This window comes from Pan troglodytes, chromosome 12, assembly GCF_028858775.2.
Source record: "Pan troglodytes isolate AG18354 chromosome 12, NHGRI_mPanTro3-v2.0_pri, whole genome shotgun sequence".
NCBI classification, from domain to species: Eukaryota; Metazoa; Chordata; class Mammalia; order Primates; family Hominidae; genus Pan; species Pan troglodytes.
The window spans coordinates 96,361,895-96,379,937 of NC_072410.2; the positions used below are offsets into that span (position 1 = coordinate 96,361,895).

The 18,043-nt window shown below is 52.3% G+C and overlaps 1 protein-coding gene across 4 annotated transcripts in view; it reads left to right on the top strand.

Moving 5' to 3' along the window:
* OTOF (otoferlin) overlaps nucleotides 1-18,043 on the top strand; it is a 100,984-nt gene that overhangs the window by 59,588 nt on the left and 23,353 nt on the right. For all 4 annotated transcript variants that reach the window (XM_016948196.4, XM_016948198.4, XM_016948195.4 and 1 more), the window contains exons 9-14: nucleotides 4,136-4,267; nucleotides 9,473-9,535; nucleotides 9,919-10,003; nucleotides 14,612-14,771; nucleotides 15,596-15,782; nucleotides 16,810-16,996. In XM_016948196.4, coding sequence (XP_016803685.1) covers nucleotides 4,136-4,267; nucleotides 9,473-9,535; nucleotides 9,919-10,003; nucleotides 14,612-14,771; nucleotides 15,596-15,782; nucleotides 16,810-16,996 — 814 coding nt within the window. The remainder of the gene's footprint in view (nucleotides 1-4,135; nucleotides 4,268-9,472; nucleotides 9,536-9,918; nucleotides 10,004-14,611; nucleotides 14,772-15,595; nucleotides 15,783-16,809; nucleotides 16,997-18,043) is intronic.

Below are 18,043 nucleotides of genomic sequence, written 5' to 3' on the forward strand. Positions count from 1 at the left end.
TGTGAATGTGCAGTTTCCCCACCAGAGTGAGCAACGCTTGGCACTTGGCAGAGATGTTTTTGGTGGATCAAGCGGTCTTGAGTCTCTTCATTACCATCTCTTCCTGGCACCAAGACTTAATACATTGTCACCCAACATCTCTCCAGTTTTCACCTCCATTTCATGCCCCTGCCACTGACCTGAGGTCCCCAGCCTCAATTGCATGCTTGTACCTACTTTCTACCTGGTCTCCCTGCCCTCATATTGCCTCCTCCACTCCAACCTCCATGCCACCACTGGAGCAAACTTCTGAAAATGCAAATCTGGTCATGTCACATCTCTGCCACCTGGAAAAGTGGGGAGTGGGTAATGGATGTTGCAGAAGGACAGTACTAAAGGGCGCACCAACTCTCATCTCTGGCTCCCAGCAGATGTTCCTGAAGCTGGATCAGGTCCCTGGGAAGCAGGTCACAAAGCATCATTACTCTCGGGTTTTCCCAGGACAGGGGTATAGATTTACCACTCAGCATTATTACTTGTGATCGCTTTCATGAAGCCACTGGGAGGTGTGTCCCTTATCTTGAAAGGAGATGGTGGAATAGTCAGCTGGTCAGTTGGTCCCAGCTGTGGCTCCGTTTGCCTCTTCATCTTCCACCCTGGAAAAATTGAGTCCTCTGCTGATGATTGGAGAGAAGGATGGCCAAGCCCCTCCCCGAGAACCCTGGAGAATGACCAGCTGTTTTTTATTTTTTATTTCAAGTGCATCATTTCCCCTTCCTAGAGCCCCAGGAGGGGTGGGAGGCAGCAGGAATGGCATTCCCCTTCCCCCAACACCATGCACGTGGTGGTCTTTCTCCAGCGCCCTCAGCTTCCTCTCGGGGCTGCCCTTCAACCAGCAGTGAGCACCCTCTGGAGCTTCTCTTCCCTCCGTTGCTCCTTCAAGCCTCTGGCCACCTTCCCCTCCACCCTCCGCCTCTACTGCCAGAGCTTCTGCCCAGGTTGTCACCTTCACTGCCTCTGCTACATGGAGGAAGGGAGAAACGTATGAGGCCTGAAAAGGGGGACAGGGAGAAGTAGCCTGTCTTATGGCCATGCCTCGAGATGGAAAACATAAAAACCAACCACTCTCTTGGCAGTGGGAAGAGGACTTGCTGCTGGCTTATCTTCGGTAGATGCCAAAACCATGTCTGTCCGCTTCCCAGTCCTGAGTTATAGAAAGCCTTTTTTATTGTTGGTGGGGGCATTAGTTGTGGAAAAATTCATGGGGTTTTTAAAAATCTTTGGCAAAAAAGGGTTCTTGGAAGTTAAAACTCTATAAACTATTGTGCAAAGAAGGACTTCTAGTGTCCGTTTGCTCTCTTCACAGTAAACTTCTCAGAGCTAAGTTAGTTAGTCCTATTTCCTTTTTAGCTCCCTGAAGGAGCAGTGAATATTGAACTTCTGTGAAGCTCCAGATTCTAAGCTTTTACTTCCGTCCCTTTGGCACTTCACGTTCCAAACGGAAATGTTTGCTTCCTAGTTCAAGTGTCACTTCATTTGTAAATATCCCCTTTCCTGGCAATGTTCTCATTAACATTGGAATTTCTATTTCCTTAACATGATTACTTCTGATGTGTAGATTTTTAATTGCCCTCAGGTTATTTTTCAGACTTTGATGGACACTGGATGATCATTTTAGTGGTTATTCTTTTTCATGGAAAGGGAAGATAATTCTCTCAAGTAAAGTCGTATTTAGAAGTTGCATCAAAGCACAACTAAAATATGAAATCTCCAAGATGACAGGCATGAAAAGCAACCTTCGGAGTCGCATTAGAAGAATGTGCCGGGCTCAGTGGCTCACGCCTGTAATTCCAGCACTTTGGGAAGCCGAGGCAGGTGGATCACGAGGGAGATTGAGACCATCCCAGCCAACATGGTGAAACCTCGTCTCTACTAAAAATACAAAAATTAGCCATGCGGTGGCAGGCGCCTATAATCCCAGCTACTTGGGAGGCTGAGTCTGGAGAATAGCTTGAACCCGGGAGGTGGAGGTTGCAGTGAGCCTAGATCGTGCCACTGCACTCCAGCCTGGGCAACAGAGTGAGACTCTGTCTCCAAAAAAAAAAAAAAAAAAAAAAAAGAAGAAGAATGTACTGAGGTCCATGCTTATTCTAGCTGGGGAAAGGCTTTTCTTGTTAAAACACACGTTTGAGAGAGGCAAGTGAATCAATCATTCTAAGTATCATGCACAAGCTCCCTACTTGAGAGATCAACCGCTTAGCTGAAGGGAGATTCTGTTGGGGTCACTCACATTTTATAGAGCTTTCTGCTGTTTAGGATGCATTTTGACACACATGATCTCATTTAACCTGCATACAACCTTACAGGTAGCTGGTGTCTCTGCTTGTAACTGAAAAACACAAGGCTATGTGGTCATTTGCCCTCACACCTGGCAACATGTCAGGTCTGGGGTTCAATCCCAAGTTCAGCAACCCCCAGTACATGCCTCTGTCTATCTTACCATGGCCACCCTGACAGGAACTGACACCTCCAAATCCAAATGAGACCTGATGGCTTAAAATGAGCGTTCGGGAAAAGTAGTAGTGACGTCAAAAATTACTGGTGCTCTGGCTCTCTCTCTCTCTGTCTCTCTCTCTGTCCTTATATCTTTTTAGCTTAAAAAGCCAATAATCGGCTGGTCACAGTGGCTCGTGCCTGCATTCCCAGCACTTTGGGAGGCCAAGGCAGGCAGATCACCTGAGGTCAGGAGTTCAAGACCAGCCTGGCCAACATGGTAAAACCCAATCTCTACTAAAAAAAAAATACAAAAATTAGCCAGGCGGGGTGGCATATGCTTGTAATCCCAGCTACTTGGGAGGCTGGGGCAGAAGAATCGCCTGAACCCAGGAGGTGGAGGCTGCAGTGAGCTGAGATCATGCCACTGCACTCCAGGCCTGAATGACAGAGAGAGACTCAGTGTGAAGGAAAAAAAAAAAAAAAAGCCATTAATCATTTGTGGTAAGCTCCACAAGGAAGAATTTGTTGCAATCCCACCTGTGCCTGGCTCCAGCAGGTTTCCAGGAAACATTTGTTGCATGAATGAACAACTGAAATAGGGCTTCCCAGGATATAAGTAAGATTGCAGAGCTGGACGCCACATAAAGGACACAGCAGAGTGCACACAACATACAATCAGTAGGCTGAAAAAGGCGGCTCAGGCAGGCACCAAAGCCGCACTGGCCATACAAACAAAGAAATTCAGCAAACGGAGAGGAGGTAGCAATGTGGAAAGGGGGGGAGCCAAATTCCAGAAATGCAAAGACATATCAGAGGCCTGCAGGCTTACATGAGAATTCCTCAAGCAGGAAATTAAATGCAAGTTAATGAAAACTTTGAAAGCTTTATTCCTGAGTGCATGAAACCTGTGACATGGGTTTGGCAGCTCTTTCTGAAGCAGAGCCATCGACGCTGGGGAAGAACGCAGGGCACTTGGCATCACCTAGGAGCTTTAAAAATACAGATTCCAGGCTGGGCACGGTGGCTCATGCCTGTAATTCCAGCACTTTGGGAGGCCGAGGCAGACAGATCACTTGAGGCCGGGAGTTTGAGAACAGCCTGGCCAACATGGCAAAACCCCATCTGTATAAAAAATACAAAAATTAGCCCGGTGTGGTAGTGCATGCCTGTAATCCCAGCTACTCAGGAGGCTGAGGCAAAAGAATCACTTGAACCCAGGAGGCAGAGGGTTGCAGTGAGCCGAGATCATGCCACTGCACTCCAGCCTGGGCAACAGAGTAAGACTCCATCAAAAAAATAAAAATACAGATGCCTGAGCTGCATGTCCAGGATTGGATTGGATTGGTCTGGAGGTGGCCTGGGCATCAGTGTTTTTAATGCCTCTCCCTCCCTTCGGCCCAGCAAGTTAAGTCTAGTGAACACTGACTTAGAGGTTAGCCAACTCATACTCCTCTATAAATGAAGACACTGAGGCATAGAAGGAGAAAGAGCCAGGATCACCCAGCAGATGAGAGGCAGTGGTCAGAATGGAGCCCAGGAGGCCAGTGCTGGCTCCCGGGCCCTCCCTCTGACCCTGCTGCCCCAGCCCCTGGACCCCTGCGGGACCAGGCTCCTAGGCTCAGGCAGCTTTCCTTCTGGCTCCCCCTTCTCCTGCCTGCAGGTCAGCATCACGGTGATCGAGGCCCGGCAGCTGGTGGGCTTGAACATGGACCCTGTGGTGTGCGTGGAGGTGGGTGACGACAAGAAGTACACGTCCATGAAGGAGTCCACTAACTGCCCCTATTACAACGAGGTCAGTGGCCCTGTGGGGAAAGGAGCCTCTGTAAATATGGCAGGAGGGTGGCCCCAGCCCTCCCCAGGAGAAATAGGAGTGGCTGGAAGTCAAGGAGCACACAGGGCTACCAGCAGGGGTGATCCACCCTGTTACAACCCCCAGGACACTGACAAACAGAGCCACATCCTCTGAATCCTCTGAACACCCCAGTCTAGAGCACAGGCCGACACTGGTCTTTGAAGCGTACACCACCCGGGTGCTCCTGTGCAGACCCCAGCAGTGCCTGTGAAAGAACCCCCCCCCCCACCCCACTCCCCAAGAGGCCTGGTTCCCACTGTTTCCCAGGCCAGAGCCCAAGGACAGGGCTGCCTCATTCCAACCCATGGTGGCACTGGCACCATTAGTAAGCACTTTCTACCAGCCAGGCATGCTCCTAAATGCTTCTGAACTGGACCATCCAAAGTTGTCACTATCAATTCCCTTTTACACAAGGGGACAGTGAGACTTCTGAAGGCAGACCTTGTCCAACCTCACAGTGCCAGCATCGCCCTTGGCGTGCTAGTGGGGTTCTGCCCTCTTGGCTCGGCTCCTTCATGGTTGCCTAAACTTCTGCGGGCTTCTCTCCAGAGCACTGGCCTTGATTTTGGGGTGTGAAAGAGAAAACATTTGGTACCCACTCCTATTCTTTCCAGCCATTTGAGGCCACATCAAGGGTGAGGGACCTCAGAGACCTTCTACTTTAATCTCCCCATCTTACAGAGGAGGATACTGAGGCCTCCATATGGAAGGGCCTTGCCCACAATCTCAGAGAGTGTTGCTGATAGAGCAGGGGCCAGGCTGCCCACCCAGCTTCCAGCCCAGGGCTCTGGCCACCATCACAAATATGGCACCTTGGTTCCCAGGCTCCAAATGGGACCCCATCATAATCAGCTCTGAGGAGGGATGTGAGAAATAGAGAAATACACTCACTCATCAAAACCCAAAGAATGGACTTAGAGGCATGAAGAACAGCGAAAGTGAGACTTTTAATAACGGTCTTGCAAGATGGAGTGTCTGGTAGGCAGGCACACCTGGGGCAGTCACAACAGGAATTTATCTCCTAGTGTGCAAGTCCCTCCCCCAGTTCCCCATTGGTCGAGTACTATGGGGTTACAATCTTCCCTGACGTCGCCTAAGTTTCATTTTCCCCGTTATAAGGTTATACCCCGCTCCCCTTCGATTTCCCCACTTAAGTTTCGATTTCCCAATAACAAAACTTTCTTCCCTTTCATGGGCTGACCCCTCCTCTACATTCTGTTCGCTTATTGTGTCCTTCTAGGTGCATGAGCCGTGTGGTTTGTTACATTCGCAGGTTGGATGCCAGTACTTAGACTTATCCTGCCTTGAAAATGGACCATTTAAAATGTTTTCTCACCAGGATGCCCAGGCCTTTCCCAGATGCCTGATCACACATCAGACTAACCCAGAAGCCACAGGCCTGGGCCCTGCCATCCCTTTCCCGGAGGGTTCCCCAGTCTGTTTCTCCTGGTGGCTCCAGGCAGTGAGGGGTGCCAGGCTGGCCCAAGTAAGGCAGCTGAGTCCCGTACCCTGAGGTGGGTGAGGGCTGAGGTGCCCCCTGTAGCTTGGGGGAGGGCATTTCTCAGGCACCTCTGAGAGTCCTCAGACTGTGCACCTGCAGGAAGAAAACCCAGGCCCACCTCTGCCCTTCAGCCCAGGCCTGGCCGAACTCTCCTTTGTGACCACACATTGACTCTGCTGTCCCAGCTGCTTTCCCACAGGCCCCCCGAGCTGGACAACCTGCTCAGGACCCCTCCAGCCCCAAGGACATTCAGGATTGACATCTCTGGCCTTACGTTAGGACACATCCTGACTGGACAAGCCTCCGCCTAGATAAGCATCTATGTCCCCAAGACAGGCATGGAGACAGGTCCCTGTGGCCCCTGTGGTTACTTGATAGCAGTGAAGCCACTTTTGCTAACTTAAGGGATCTCCCTCCACCAGGCCCACACACCTTGGCTTTCATTCAAATTACTTCCTCTTTCCCAAGGGCACAGAGCTGCTCTCTCTACTCTGTGGCTCCCCCAGAAAACTCCTACTCACCCGGCAGGGCCCAGCTCAAATGTTCTTGCTACTGAGCAGCCTTGCCTGCTCTGTCTGGGTCAGAGGTCAGCACTCCCCTTTCTCTGCAGTGTTAATGTCCTGGAGTTGAGGTTGGTCCTCCGTGTCTCTGTCCTGCTGGTGGACTGGAGGCTCCCAGTCTCCTGCCTCGCTATTTGTTCAGAGCCAGGCATGTACTCGGAGGGGTTCAGTAACACTCACCCAAAGGAAGACACAAACAACCACTGAGCATCTGCCGCACACCAGACAGTGGCACGTGGGGCAACATGGAGGCTGCCGAGATGAAGGAGGCACAGTTTCCGCCCTGCGCAGGTCCCCTCCTTGTTTCAGCCTAGAATCTTTCTAAATTCCCTATTTACTTCCTCTAAGACTGACTATTCATTCTGCTCATCTTTGGACAATCTTAAATGTGTTTCTGATCACATTTTTGTTCTTTTTCACAAACCCAAATAGCTCTGATTTTGTTTCTGTTTCCTCTAAACTAGGGTTTCTCAAACTCAGCACTATGGTATTTGGACTGGATAATTGTGGTGGGATTGTCCTGTGCTGTGTAGGATGTGAGCAGCATCCCTGGCCTCTACCCAGTAGATGCCAATAGCAACTCCCCTTAGTTACAGCTACCAAGACTGTTTCCAGACATGCCAAATGTCCCCTGAAATCACCCTCAGTTGAGACCACCATTCTAAACTATCTTACTATGATTCCTTCCAGCCCCAAATCAGCCTTTCCAGCCCCAAAGCTTTGTTTCCCTTTTCTTCTCTTTCTATGCCACATTCCTTTTCAATGAAGGACCTCCTCCTCGTCATGGGAATGTATTATTTCTGACTAATTATCTGAGCTGGTAGGAACCTTCCTTTGGCTCCATTAAAACAAGAGGGAGGTGGGAACAATCAACATGACTTAGGTATCTAAGCTATTACAAAAGGAAAATATGCTCAGGAAATAACAGGAATTTGATTGCAGACAGCTCAGAGAGTTCGGGATTCTGGCTCTAGCTCAGCTAGCTCGCTCCCCTGGGGCTGGCACATCTGCGGGCACCTGGCCTGATCACCCTGCCTGGCCCTGAGCCTGCCTGTGTGCAGGGAAGCTCAAAACCTTTGCCCTTCTGGAACAAGCTGGCCATTCACAAACCAGACTAAGGCTTCTTTCCTGTGTGTCCTGTGTGTGCATCTGGCCCCGCCCTGGGCATCTTGGGAGCGCCACCATCCTTCCTCCTGTTGAAAACCCACCTCTCCCCTTTGCCTTGGATCCTTCTCTTTCTACAGCTCAAAGAACCTGGCATTGCACAGCCCAACTCTGTCTTTGTTTTTCTTCCAGCCCCTTCTTCCTTGCCTATAAGGTGTTCTACTCCAGCATATGCTAAGTACAACCATGAAGACCCATGTGTGCTCAAGGACAGGAACTAGGAGTCTGTCACCTCTCTCTGGGCCTTTCCTCATTACCACACACTGCTCCAGTGACCTCCTTTTTCCCTCCACCCCTCCACAGTCAGACCACTTGGGTTGTCCTCACTTCCTCCCCCCCAGTCACCCCTCAATCTCTGCAGGGTTTCTGCCTCCAGATGTCATTGACACTGCTCTCCTCAAGGTCACCAAGGACATTGCTGTTCCTGAGTATAATGTCCATGTCATCCTCCTCTCCCTTGATCACCCAGTTTCTTTCATCCCGCTGCCTGCTGCTCCTCTTGGGGGCCCCTCACCCACTCTCCTGCTTCCCCTGTCTCTCCAGCTCCATCTCCCCGGCCTGACTTCTTGGCTGAAAGGCTGTGTCTTCTTGGAGCCCTGACCTGGGCCTGCTTCCCCTCCCATGCTCTCCCCAGGTATCTTCTCCATCTCCAAGGTGTCAGTTACCATCTTGTGCTGACGATTCCCAAATCCATATCCCCACCTGCCTCCCCAGAGCTTCAGAACTCCGGCCAGCACACCCTGGGCCTGTTAGTGTCATGCACAACTGTTGCTGCTTGCTATGTGCTTACCATGGTGCACACCTGCGTTAAAGACTTGACCAGGGTGTCTCATTGCAACTTCACAACCACACCTTGAAGCCCCCCAAGTGAATGGCACCCCTGGAGCAGTTCAGCATGACAGCCCTGGATCATATCTCCAAATTCATAGTATAATAGGTAAACTGAGGCTCAGGCAAGAAAGTGAGTGATCTAGCAGTAACAGCCAGGTGGGGCTGGCTCTGAAGCTGGTTTTACCCTCAGTGCTCAAGGGCCAGCCCCCAGCAGCCAGGAGCACGTTCTCTTCGGACATTTACCCCAAGCACATCGGAAATATTTCTCCCTTCTCCCCCACCACAGTTCACCAAAGCAGCAGCCCCTCTACTCACTGCCCCACACCCTCATCCTCAGCACCTGCACACCCAGGCCAGGGGAAGAGATGGGGACTGCAAATGTGCATGGCAGCCCACAGCACCAAAGGACAGTGCACGCCCATGGCATTTCACATTGACTGCCAACTAAGTGCTTGGCACACCATGGTTCATCTGCTCTGAGGCTTGCGTTATTTTGCAGTTTCACCTCTCTGAATTTGGGATGTGTCTCCTAGGCAGCCTTGTGGCTTCATGGCAATGTCCATGTGGCTTATTAAACCGTAGTATATCTTACAGCCAGTAGCCACTTTAGATTTGGTAAAATATGTTACACTGTCTCATCAGAGCCTCATAACAAGACTCTGAGGTGGGTGTCATTATCCCCATTTCACAGCTCAAAAAACTGAGGTTCAGAGAATGTGTTGCTCAAGGCCACACAGTTAAGAAGGTGCAGAGCGGGGACTAAAACCCAGGTCTCCTTGCTCCCTGGCCCTGTACCTCTTCTGAGCACAGTACAAGGGCATGGGCTGTCCCACCTACTGTTCCAAGTTCCTTTCCCACCCCACACTAGCCAGCGCCAGCCCCACCTAGGGGATGGGGCTCTGCTTCCTACCACCCACCACCAGGGTCAATCAGGATCAGATGAGTTGCCTCTGCTGCTCCTCTGAACTTTGGGGCTCAGGGCAAATGTCTGGGGTGTAGACAGGCCCTGCGAGGAGGGAGGGGCCCAACACTGCCTGGGCTGTCGCTGCTGCCCTCAGTGACAGCAGGCCTGGATCCTTCCCCCTCCAGTACTTCGTCTTCGACTTCCATGTCTCTCCGGATGTCATGTTTGACAAGATCATCAAGATTTCGGTGAGTGGGGAGCAGCCCCTGGCAGGCAGGGCCACTCCCTCAAACTTCACCTTTGTGCAGACTTGAGAGGGGTCCCCTCTGTCTAGACCCATGATAAAGAGGCAGCGCCGTGCCTGGACACACGGCTGGGCAAGTAGGGACAGGCTGGATTCTGGCCCCCACCCACCCCTTTCATTGGATGCCTCTGAATAGTGCATTCGCCCGTACACAGTGGCCAGCAAGAAACTGGCGTGGGCAGGAGGAGCTGATGCTGAGCCTCAGTGAGCCACCCCACTCTGCCAAACGCCCTCCCACTTCACCACAAACCTCGGGTCCCACCACTGCCCCATGGAAAGCCTCACCCTCGCTGGGCCTGACGGGTGGGCTGTGGTTCTGCCTGAAAGGTGATTCACTCCAAGAACCTGCTGCGCAGTGGCACCCTGGTGGGCTCCTTCAAAATGGACGTGGGAACCGTGTACTCGCAGCCAGGTGAGTACCTGCGCATGGCCAGTCAGTCGAGGTGTGCATGGCTCAGGGAGCGTGGTGCACGGGGCCCTTCCCACTGTGGCAGTTCCTGGGAAAAGGCTGGCAAGGACCACAGTCTGGCGACTGTTAGTACACACAGCCATCTGGCCTGCGGAGAAGTGGCGCACACAGTCTGTACACAAATGCAGTGAGCAACTGCGCACCCAGTCTGGTGGGTTCTCACTCATAATTAGGTGAGTAACTCTGCACAGAGCCTGGAAGGAGCTTCATCACACGCTCTGGAGTGCATGGCAGGCTGGTGCATCACTGGCCACAGGCAGGCTGACCAGTAGTGGTAGAGGATGCAGTGAGGGAGACCCGTCACAGCCTGCAGAGAGGCTGCGCCCAGACTCCTGCCTCCTGGGCTGGCACCTGCTGAGCAGAAAAGAACCCCTTTCCACCCCTCACAGGACCCTGCCGTCCCCTTTTACAGTTGAGGCTCAGAGCCAGGGCTTGCCCCAGCCACACAGCTGGCCGGGGGTGAAGTCAGGCTGTGTGTCCCCAGAGCCTCACTGAGCCACACTATCCAATCTGAACGCGGTGATGCTGGTCAATGCCAGCTGTAGTGCGGCGGCCTCTGAGGGACTCTGGTCTCTGAAAACACTTCTTACAAGAGCCCCAGGCTTTTGGGCAGCCATGTGTGCTCCGTGGCATCCTGTAGGGTAACAGCAATGGTGTTGGCAAGGGAACCCCAAGGGGTGGCCCAGAGGGCTTGTGAGGTGGGCCAGGCAGAGGAAGTGCCTCAGCCTGCCAGATGACAGCTCACCACGTGGGCAGGTTAGGGACCACCCTGTGTCCCTGAAGTGAATGCACTGCTCAGAGTGCTGTAATGACCCCATTAGGCGCTTTGACAGTGAGAACATAATTTCACCCAATTGTCACATTGGACCCTCACAAAACAGTAATGTAGGCAGCAGCATTTCTTCCCATTTTGCAGATGAGATAAATGAGGCTAAGAGAAATGAAGGGGCTTAGAGATACCACTAAACTAGTAGGTTGAACAAATTGGCGATCGCTTGTGGTTCAACCTAAGAGACGTCCAGCTGGTGCACATTACAACTATGACTTAGACCAGGGAATCTGAGTCCAAAACCAAGATTATACACATAAAAATCACAAGATCATAGAACACTCAAGCTGCCCAAGAACTGAAAAACATCTAGTCCAGCCTCTGTGAAGATAAACTGAAGCCCAAGGTGATGAAGGGGTTTGTCCACCATCTAGGAGTAGCACCCCTGTCTCCAGCTCCCAGGCCAGTGCCTTTGCCACCACCCCACACATGCCATAGCCCTCAGCGGAGGGCAGCCCTGCTGACCATCAGTGCCATGGGGAGCAGGGAAGAGTCGGCCTCCTGCCATGTTGCTTTCCAGGAAGCATGCATAGCCGTGGACTACTTGCTTGGAATGACTGGCATCCCTGAGGATAAGCTCCTCCCAGGGCTGAGCAGTGGCCCCGGTACCACTGGCAGGCCTGAGGCCGAGAGCCAAGAGAAAGTCAGGGGGTGGAGAAAAAGGCGGAGATTAGTCTAATATGGACCTCTGGGCTTCTGGGTAGTAAAGTCCTGGTGAGGAAACCACCAGGGCATCAGTAAGTGCCAGATGTTGGGCTAAGCTCACTGTCCCAGCAGGCCTCACCCTCACGACCCCATATAGGCATCATTCCCATTTCACCATAAGGAAACTGAGGCTCAGCAGGCTTAAACAGCTGGTCCAGGGCCACATTGTGAGTAAGCGGCAGAAACAGGATGTGGGCTGAGGTCTCCACTTGGGTAACCTAGCTGGAGATTTGCTGCTCCTGCTGAATCCAGCCCTGAGCCTGGTGCTCTCCTGTCCCTGGGAGGGCACCAGGCACCCTGTCCCAGGGATAGGAGAGCCTGAAGTCACATGGGTCCTGGAGTTGAGACCTAATGTCTTTACTCTGATATCTCCAGTTTGGCCTGAACTTCTTGATGAGTCGTTAGTTCCAGCCAGGGCATTGTTGGACAGCATGCTCCCAGAGACACTCCTGGGTGCTGCTGGGAAGCTTTGGGTGGTGTCGATATCTCTTGGAACTGGAAGGGGTTTCCCGAGAGACCCTCTTCTCACCCTGGCAGGACCACATTTTGTCATTTGTACCACCAGATGCAACATCAGGAAACTGTTTACTGTTTGCTACTCTCTGTTGGGGGTGAGGACGGGCCATACACTCATCCTCATAGATCATAGAGGAAGTCAGGGGCATACACTCATCCTCATAGATCATAAAGGAGGTCTGGGATGCAGCAACTTCCCCAGCTGGGCTACCCTTGACTGGCAGGTGTCAGCCCTAGGCTGAAGGGAGGTGAAATGATGTTTCAGGCTGGTAAGCATATAGCTCAGGATCTCATGTGGTCCTTGTATCTCTAGCCTGAGATCACACAGTATTAGGACTAGAAGGGCCTCAGAAGTCATCAGTCAAGTGTTAACCTGATGTAGGGACCCCCACAGCACCATCTCTGATTGGTCCTGTAACCTTGCTTAGTCCTCCCAGAAATGGGGCACTCACTACTTCTTATTTTAGATATCTTCACTTTCTTTAGGTCATCTCAAAATCTGTCACCCTGTAACCTTCACCCACTTTCACAGGTCTCTCTTTCAGGACAAAAAGAAAAATAGACTTTAAATTTGAAGATAAATTTTACATTCCTCCTGAATCGTATTCTCTTTCTTTGCTAAATGTCCCCAATTCATCTAACCATGCACACCTCTATACATCTACCCCTGTATCCATCCATCCACTCACCCACCCATCTACAAATCCATCCACCCACCTGTCCACAGATCCACCCACTCATCCATGTATCCATCCATTCACCCACCAATCCATATATCCATTGGTCCACCCACCCACCCATCCATGAATCCATCCACCCACCCACCCGCCTGTCTACAGATCCACCCACTCACCCATATATCCATCCATCCACCCACCCACCCATTGATATATCTACCCACCCATCTATCCACAGATCCATCCACCTACCCACCCATCCACAGATCCACCCACCCATATATCCACCCATCCACCCACCCATCCATATATCTACCCACCCACCTGTCCACATGTTAATGGCTCCTTCTATCCAGTAATCCATTCACCATCTGTCCGTCTATCTCTCAGCCGGCCAGGCAGCTCACCACCCCTCCCTCTGCCCATTTATGCACCCATTCATTGAGCTTTCTGTCCATCTCCTCATCCGACACACATCTGCTCTGGTAAGACCTGAAGCTCCTGAGATTCCTGGGACATGGCCCCTCCCTGGAGGCCTGCCAGCCTGGCTGAGGTTCTCCAGTGACTCCTCATCCACGTGCCTTCCTGCCCTCTCACCTTGCTTGTCCCTCTCTTCAGACTCTACTGTGGCATTATCTTTTCTGAGACACAGGTGGCCTGGCTATTCCCAGAAAGGCCAACCTCTGCACACAGCCCCTAACATCTCCGGGAGCCCACCAGGGCCACAGGCTTGCAGGACGCAGGCCTGGGCTACGGTAGAAGGTGGAAGAGGAGGGAGTGAAGGAGGGAGGTGCTGAGTCCCTGAGAGTTCAGTGCCCACCTAACATCCCGGGAAGCAGATTCCTAAGGCACAGTGATGCGCTTCCCTTTGCTTGCCCACTGGGCTTAAAGTAAACCTGAAGGGGCAAATCCTTCCTAAAGCGCCTCCTTCCCTGACATCCGTCCTTTCCTCCACACAGTCATAGGTCATGGGACACTGGGATGAGACTGACAATCCCTGTCTTTAGGAGACTCTCAGTCTAAAATCAGAGCCAAACAATACCCAGATCAGCACAGTGAGATGGGAGGTGTGCATGGAGAGCACAGAGAACAAACACTAAAGAGCCCAGGATCAACTCTTCCGAGGAAGTCAGGGAGGGCTGCATGGAGAAGGAGAAACTTGAGCAAAATGAGTAGAAGTTTACAAATTGAATAGGGAGAAAGACAGGTGGAGGTGGAGAGAACAGGAATGAGGGCATTCCAAGCTCAAAGAGCAGCAGATGCAAAGGCATGGAGGTATAAAAGGGCATATAAAACCGCAACACCTGTTCAGCAAGGAGGAACACAGGGCTGGGTGGGCTCAGCAGAGTGAGTCAGGGAGCACTAAATCAGGAGCCTGCAGGCCATGCCTTTTGTCTTCACCCCAAGGCACTGGGAAGCCCCAGAGGGGCTGAAGATGGGGAGCAGGAGCATGAGCCTCCACCTGGGAAGGCCCTGTGTGCAGCTGTGTCCTTCACAGCTATGTGAAGGCTGGCTGACTGGGGTGGGGCCATAGAAGAGGCCACAGGCAGAAAAACCCAATTAGGAGGAGGCTGTCGTGCTTCCAAGTCACACCACTGATGGGATATATGTCCATGGGCAGGCTGTGCACCCACTGCCCCAGCTCCAGAGGACCTCAGACTCTATCACACCCTGGGCTAGGGACAGGCAGAGCTGTGGCCCCAGGTCCCGGGACTCTAGGGACCAAGACAGCATTTGGTTCTGCCACCCCTTGGCCTGCCCTGAGCACTGGGAGATGCTCTGGGTGGGGGCGTCTGGTGCAGTGCCCACCCCTCATCATTGCAGAGCACCAGTTCCATCACAAGTGGGCCATCCTGTCTGACCCCGATGACATCTCCTCGGGGCTGAAGGGCTACGTGAAGTGTGACGTTGCCGTGGTGGGCAAAGGGGACAACATCAAGACGCCCCACAAGGCCAATGAGACCGACGAAGATGACATTGAGGGGTGAGGCCCAGCTACCCCAGCCCCTGGAGTCTGAGCCAGCCCTTCCTTCCCCCAGGGAGCCCCCGGTGAGGGTTTGCTCAGAGCACCTGCCACCCGTCTCCCTCACCCTGCTCTCACTCACTCTCCCAAGCAGCCCCACTCTTCCGAGGCAGGGCAGGGGCAGGGGGTGATGGAGGATGGCTGAGAATAACAGTCCTTTGACATCCTTTCTGCCAGTGAGAAACGGGTTGGGAAGAGTCGATGCTGGCAGACCAGAGCCAGCAGCTGCTGGGTCCTGAGTATAGCAGCAGGAAGTGCTGGGAGAGCCAAGGTTTCTTCTGGTGTGCCAATTCCAGGCAGCTGATAGCAGCTGTTGAGAAATATTCTGTGACCTTGTCTGGAGTCAGTGGGTAAAAGTGCTGGGATCAATGAATCCTGTCTTTTGTGAGCTGGGGGAGAGAGAGTGGCTACTGTGAAGTTTTTGTCTACGAAACAAAAGATAAGGCACAAAACTATAAAACACTGACAATAATACTAAGATCATATCCCAATGTACAATCTACAAAGCACTCATATGTTTTAGCGTGCTTGAGCCGATCATATTCTTGGGAGGTGGGTATTATTACAGCCACCTCAGCAGTGAGGAAACGGCAGCTCAGTGAGATGGGAAGATTTGCCCAGAATCCCACAAGGGGCAAGTTCCATGAACGCAAGTGTCTAATCCTAGCCTTGCTCCCTCAGCTGTCCCTTAGAGACTGTGCCAGGACCCAGGAGTGTGTAGATGCCAGGATGGGGGTTGGGGACCTGGACCTGGTGACCATGGCCCTGGCTGTATGTGCTGGCAGGAACTTGCTGCTCCCCGAGGGGGTGCCCCCCGAACGCCAGTGGGCACGGTTCTACGTGAAAATTTACCGAGCAGAGGGGCTGCCCCGTATGAACACAAGCCTCATGGCCAATGTAAAGAAGGCTTTCATCGGTGAAAACAAGGACCTCGTGGACCCCTACGTGCAAGTCTTCTTTGCTGGCCAGAAGGTACTGGGGTATGAGGTACAGGAGGCTGGGGCTGGGTGACAGGTATCACAAGGGCAGGCTGATGGGTGTGGGGCCTGGGGCAGCTGGGCAGGTAAGACAAGGCTGGAAATCATGTTGGCCAGGGACGGACTTAGAGGATCCTCACTGCCTCCTGGAGTCCTTAGACTGAGAGCTGCGCAGGGGGCATGAGAGGGAGGAGAGGCTGGGGGTGTGGGAAGAGTGAAGACAAGTCCACACACAGGCACGCACACACACATGCACCCACTCACACACGCACGCATACCAACTCACACACGCAGACACGCACCCACTCACCCGTGCACATGTGCACCCACGAATACACACACACATGCACCCACTCACACACGCACACACACCCACTCACACATGCACCCACTCACACGCACACACACCCATTCACACATGCACACATGCACCCACTCACACACGCACGCATACCCACTCACCCATGCACACATTCACCCACGAATACATACACACATGCACCCACTCACACGCACACATGCACCCATTAACACACGCACACATGCACCCACTCACACACGCACACATGCATCCGCTCACGCACACATGCACCCACTCACGCACACATGCACCCACTCATACACACACATGCATCCACTCACACATGCACGTGCACCCACTCACACATGCACCCACTCACACACGCACACATGCATCTGCTCACGCACACATGCACCCACTCACGCACACATGCACCCACTCATACACACACATGCATCCACTCACACATGCACGTGCACCCACTCACACATGCACCCACTCACACACGCACACATGCATCTGCTCACGCACACATGCACCCGCTCACGCACACATGCACCCACTCACGCACACATGCACCCACTCACACATGCACGCACACCCACTCACACATGCACACATGCACCCACTCACACACGCACACATGCGCCCACTCACACACACACACGCACCCACTCACACACACATGCCACGCCCTCACCCGTGCTCCCCCTTCCACCAGGGCAAGACTTCAGTGCAGAAGAGCAGCTATGAGCCCCTGTGGAATGAGCAGGTCATCTTTACAGACCTCTTCCCCCCACTCTGCAAACGCATGAAGGTGCAGATCCGAGACTCGGACAAGGTCAACGACGTGGCCATCGGCACCCACTTCATTGACCTGCGCAAGATTTCTAATGATGGAGACAAAGGTCAGCAGCGGGAGACCCGGTGTGCTGGGGGGCAGGGAGTGGCCTGAAGGGAAGGAATAGGTGAGATCCCCTCTCTTCACACCACCGTCATCAGCTCTGGACCTCAGCCTCACAGGCGCTTCCAGGGCCTTGCCAGCAGCCCCTGCCTCAGGGGGAGGGTGAGGATTTGTGGCTCAGGTCGGCTCAGAGCTGGCCTGAGCCCAGCTGACTGGATTTGTCAGCTAGTAGTTGTGTGACCTGTTTTCCCATTTGTAAAGTGAAAATAATAATGATTATATGATATGATAATTATAGTATGATATGCACATTATAGCAGTGTATATACTGCATTTGTATATAATTACTGTGTGTGTGTATATATATATATGATACCTAATAGTAGTGCCTATCTGCAGACTTGCAGGGATTGACCACCTCCTAGGATCCCTGCCTTGTGCTGGGTTCCAAGGACATAGAGTGAGATAAGAATCTATTCGTGGATCAAAGTGCTCACTGTGTATTGAGGAGATAGATGTGCTACCAAATGGTCAAAACATAAGGCAGAAGACACAAAAGGCCACATGTTGTCTGATCCATGTGTGTGAAACATCCGGAAAATCTATAGAGACAGAAAGTAGATTGCCGGTTTCCAGGTGCTAAAGGGAGCGGATTGGGACTAACTGCTAAATAGGTGCAGAGTTTCTTTTGAGGGGGTGGAACTGCTCTGGAAGTAGATGATGGTTTATAACATAGTGAATATACGAAAAACCACTGAAATGTACACTTTAAAAGGGTGAATTTTATGTCATGTGAAGTATATCTAAATTTTTAAAATGCTACAAGTGTGTTTTTTTAAAAAAGGCAGAATAAAAAGGAAATGAACCAAAAAAACTGGATCATGCGACCCCTGTCAGAGGCCTGACAAACCTTAGCCATAAGAGAAGGGACTTGTGCCTAGGAATTGGGAAGGCTTCGTGAGGAAGCAGCATTTCACAGGCAGAGATGGAGAGGGAGGGCCTTCAGCGAGGAGGGGAGGGGTCTGCAGCAGCAGGGTCACCGTGGTGGGAC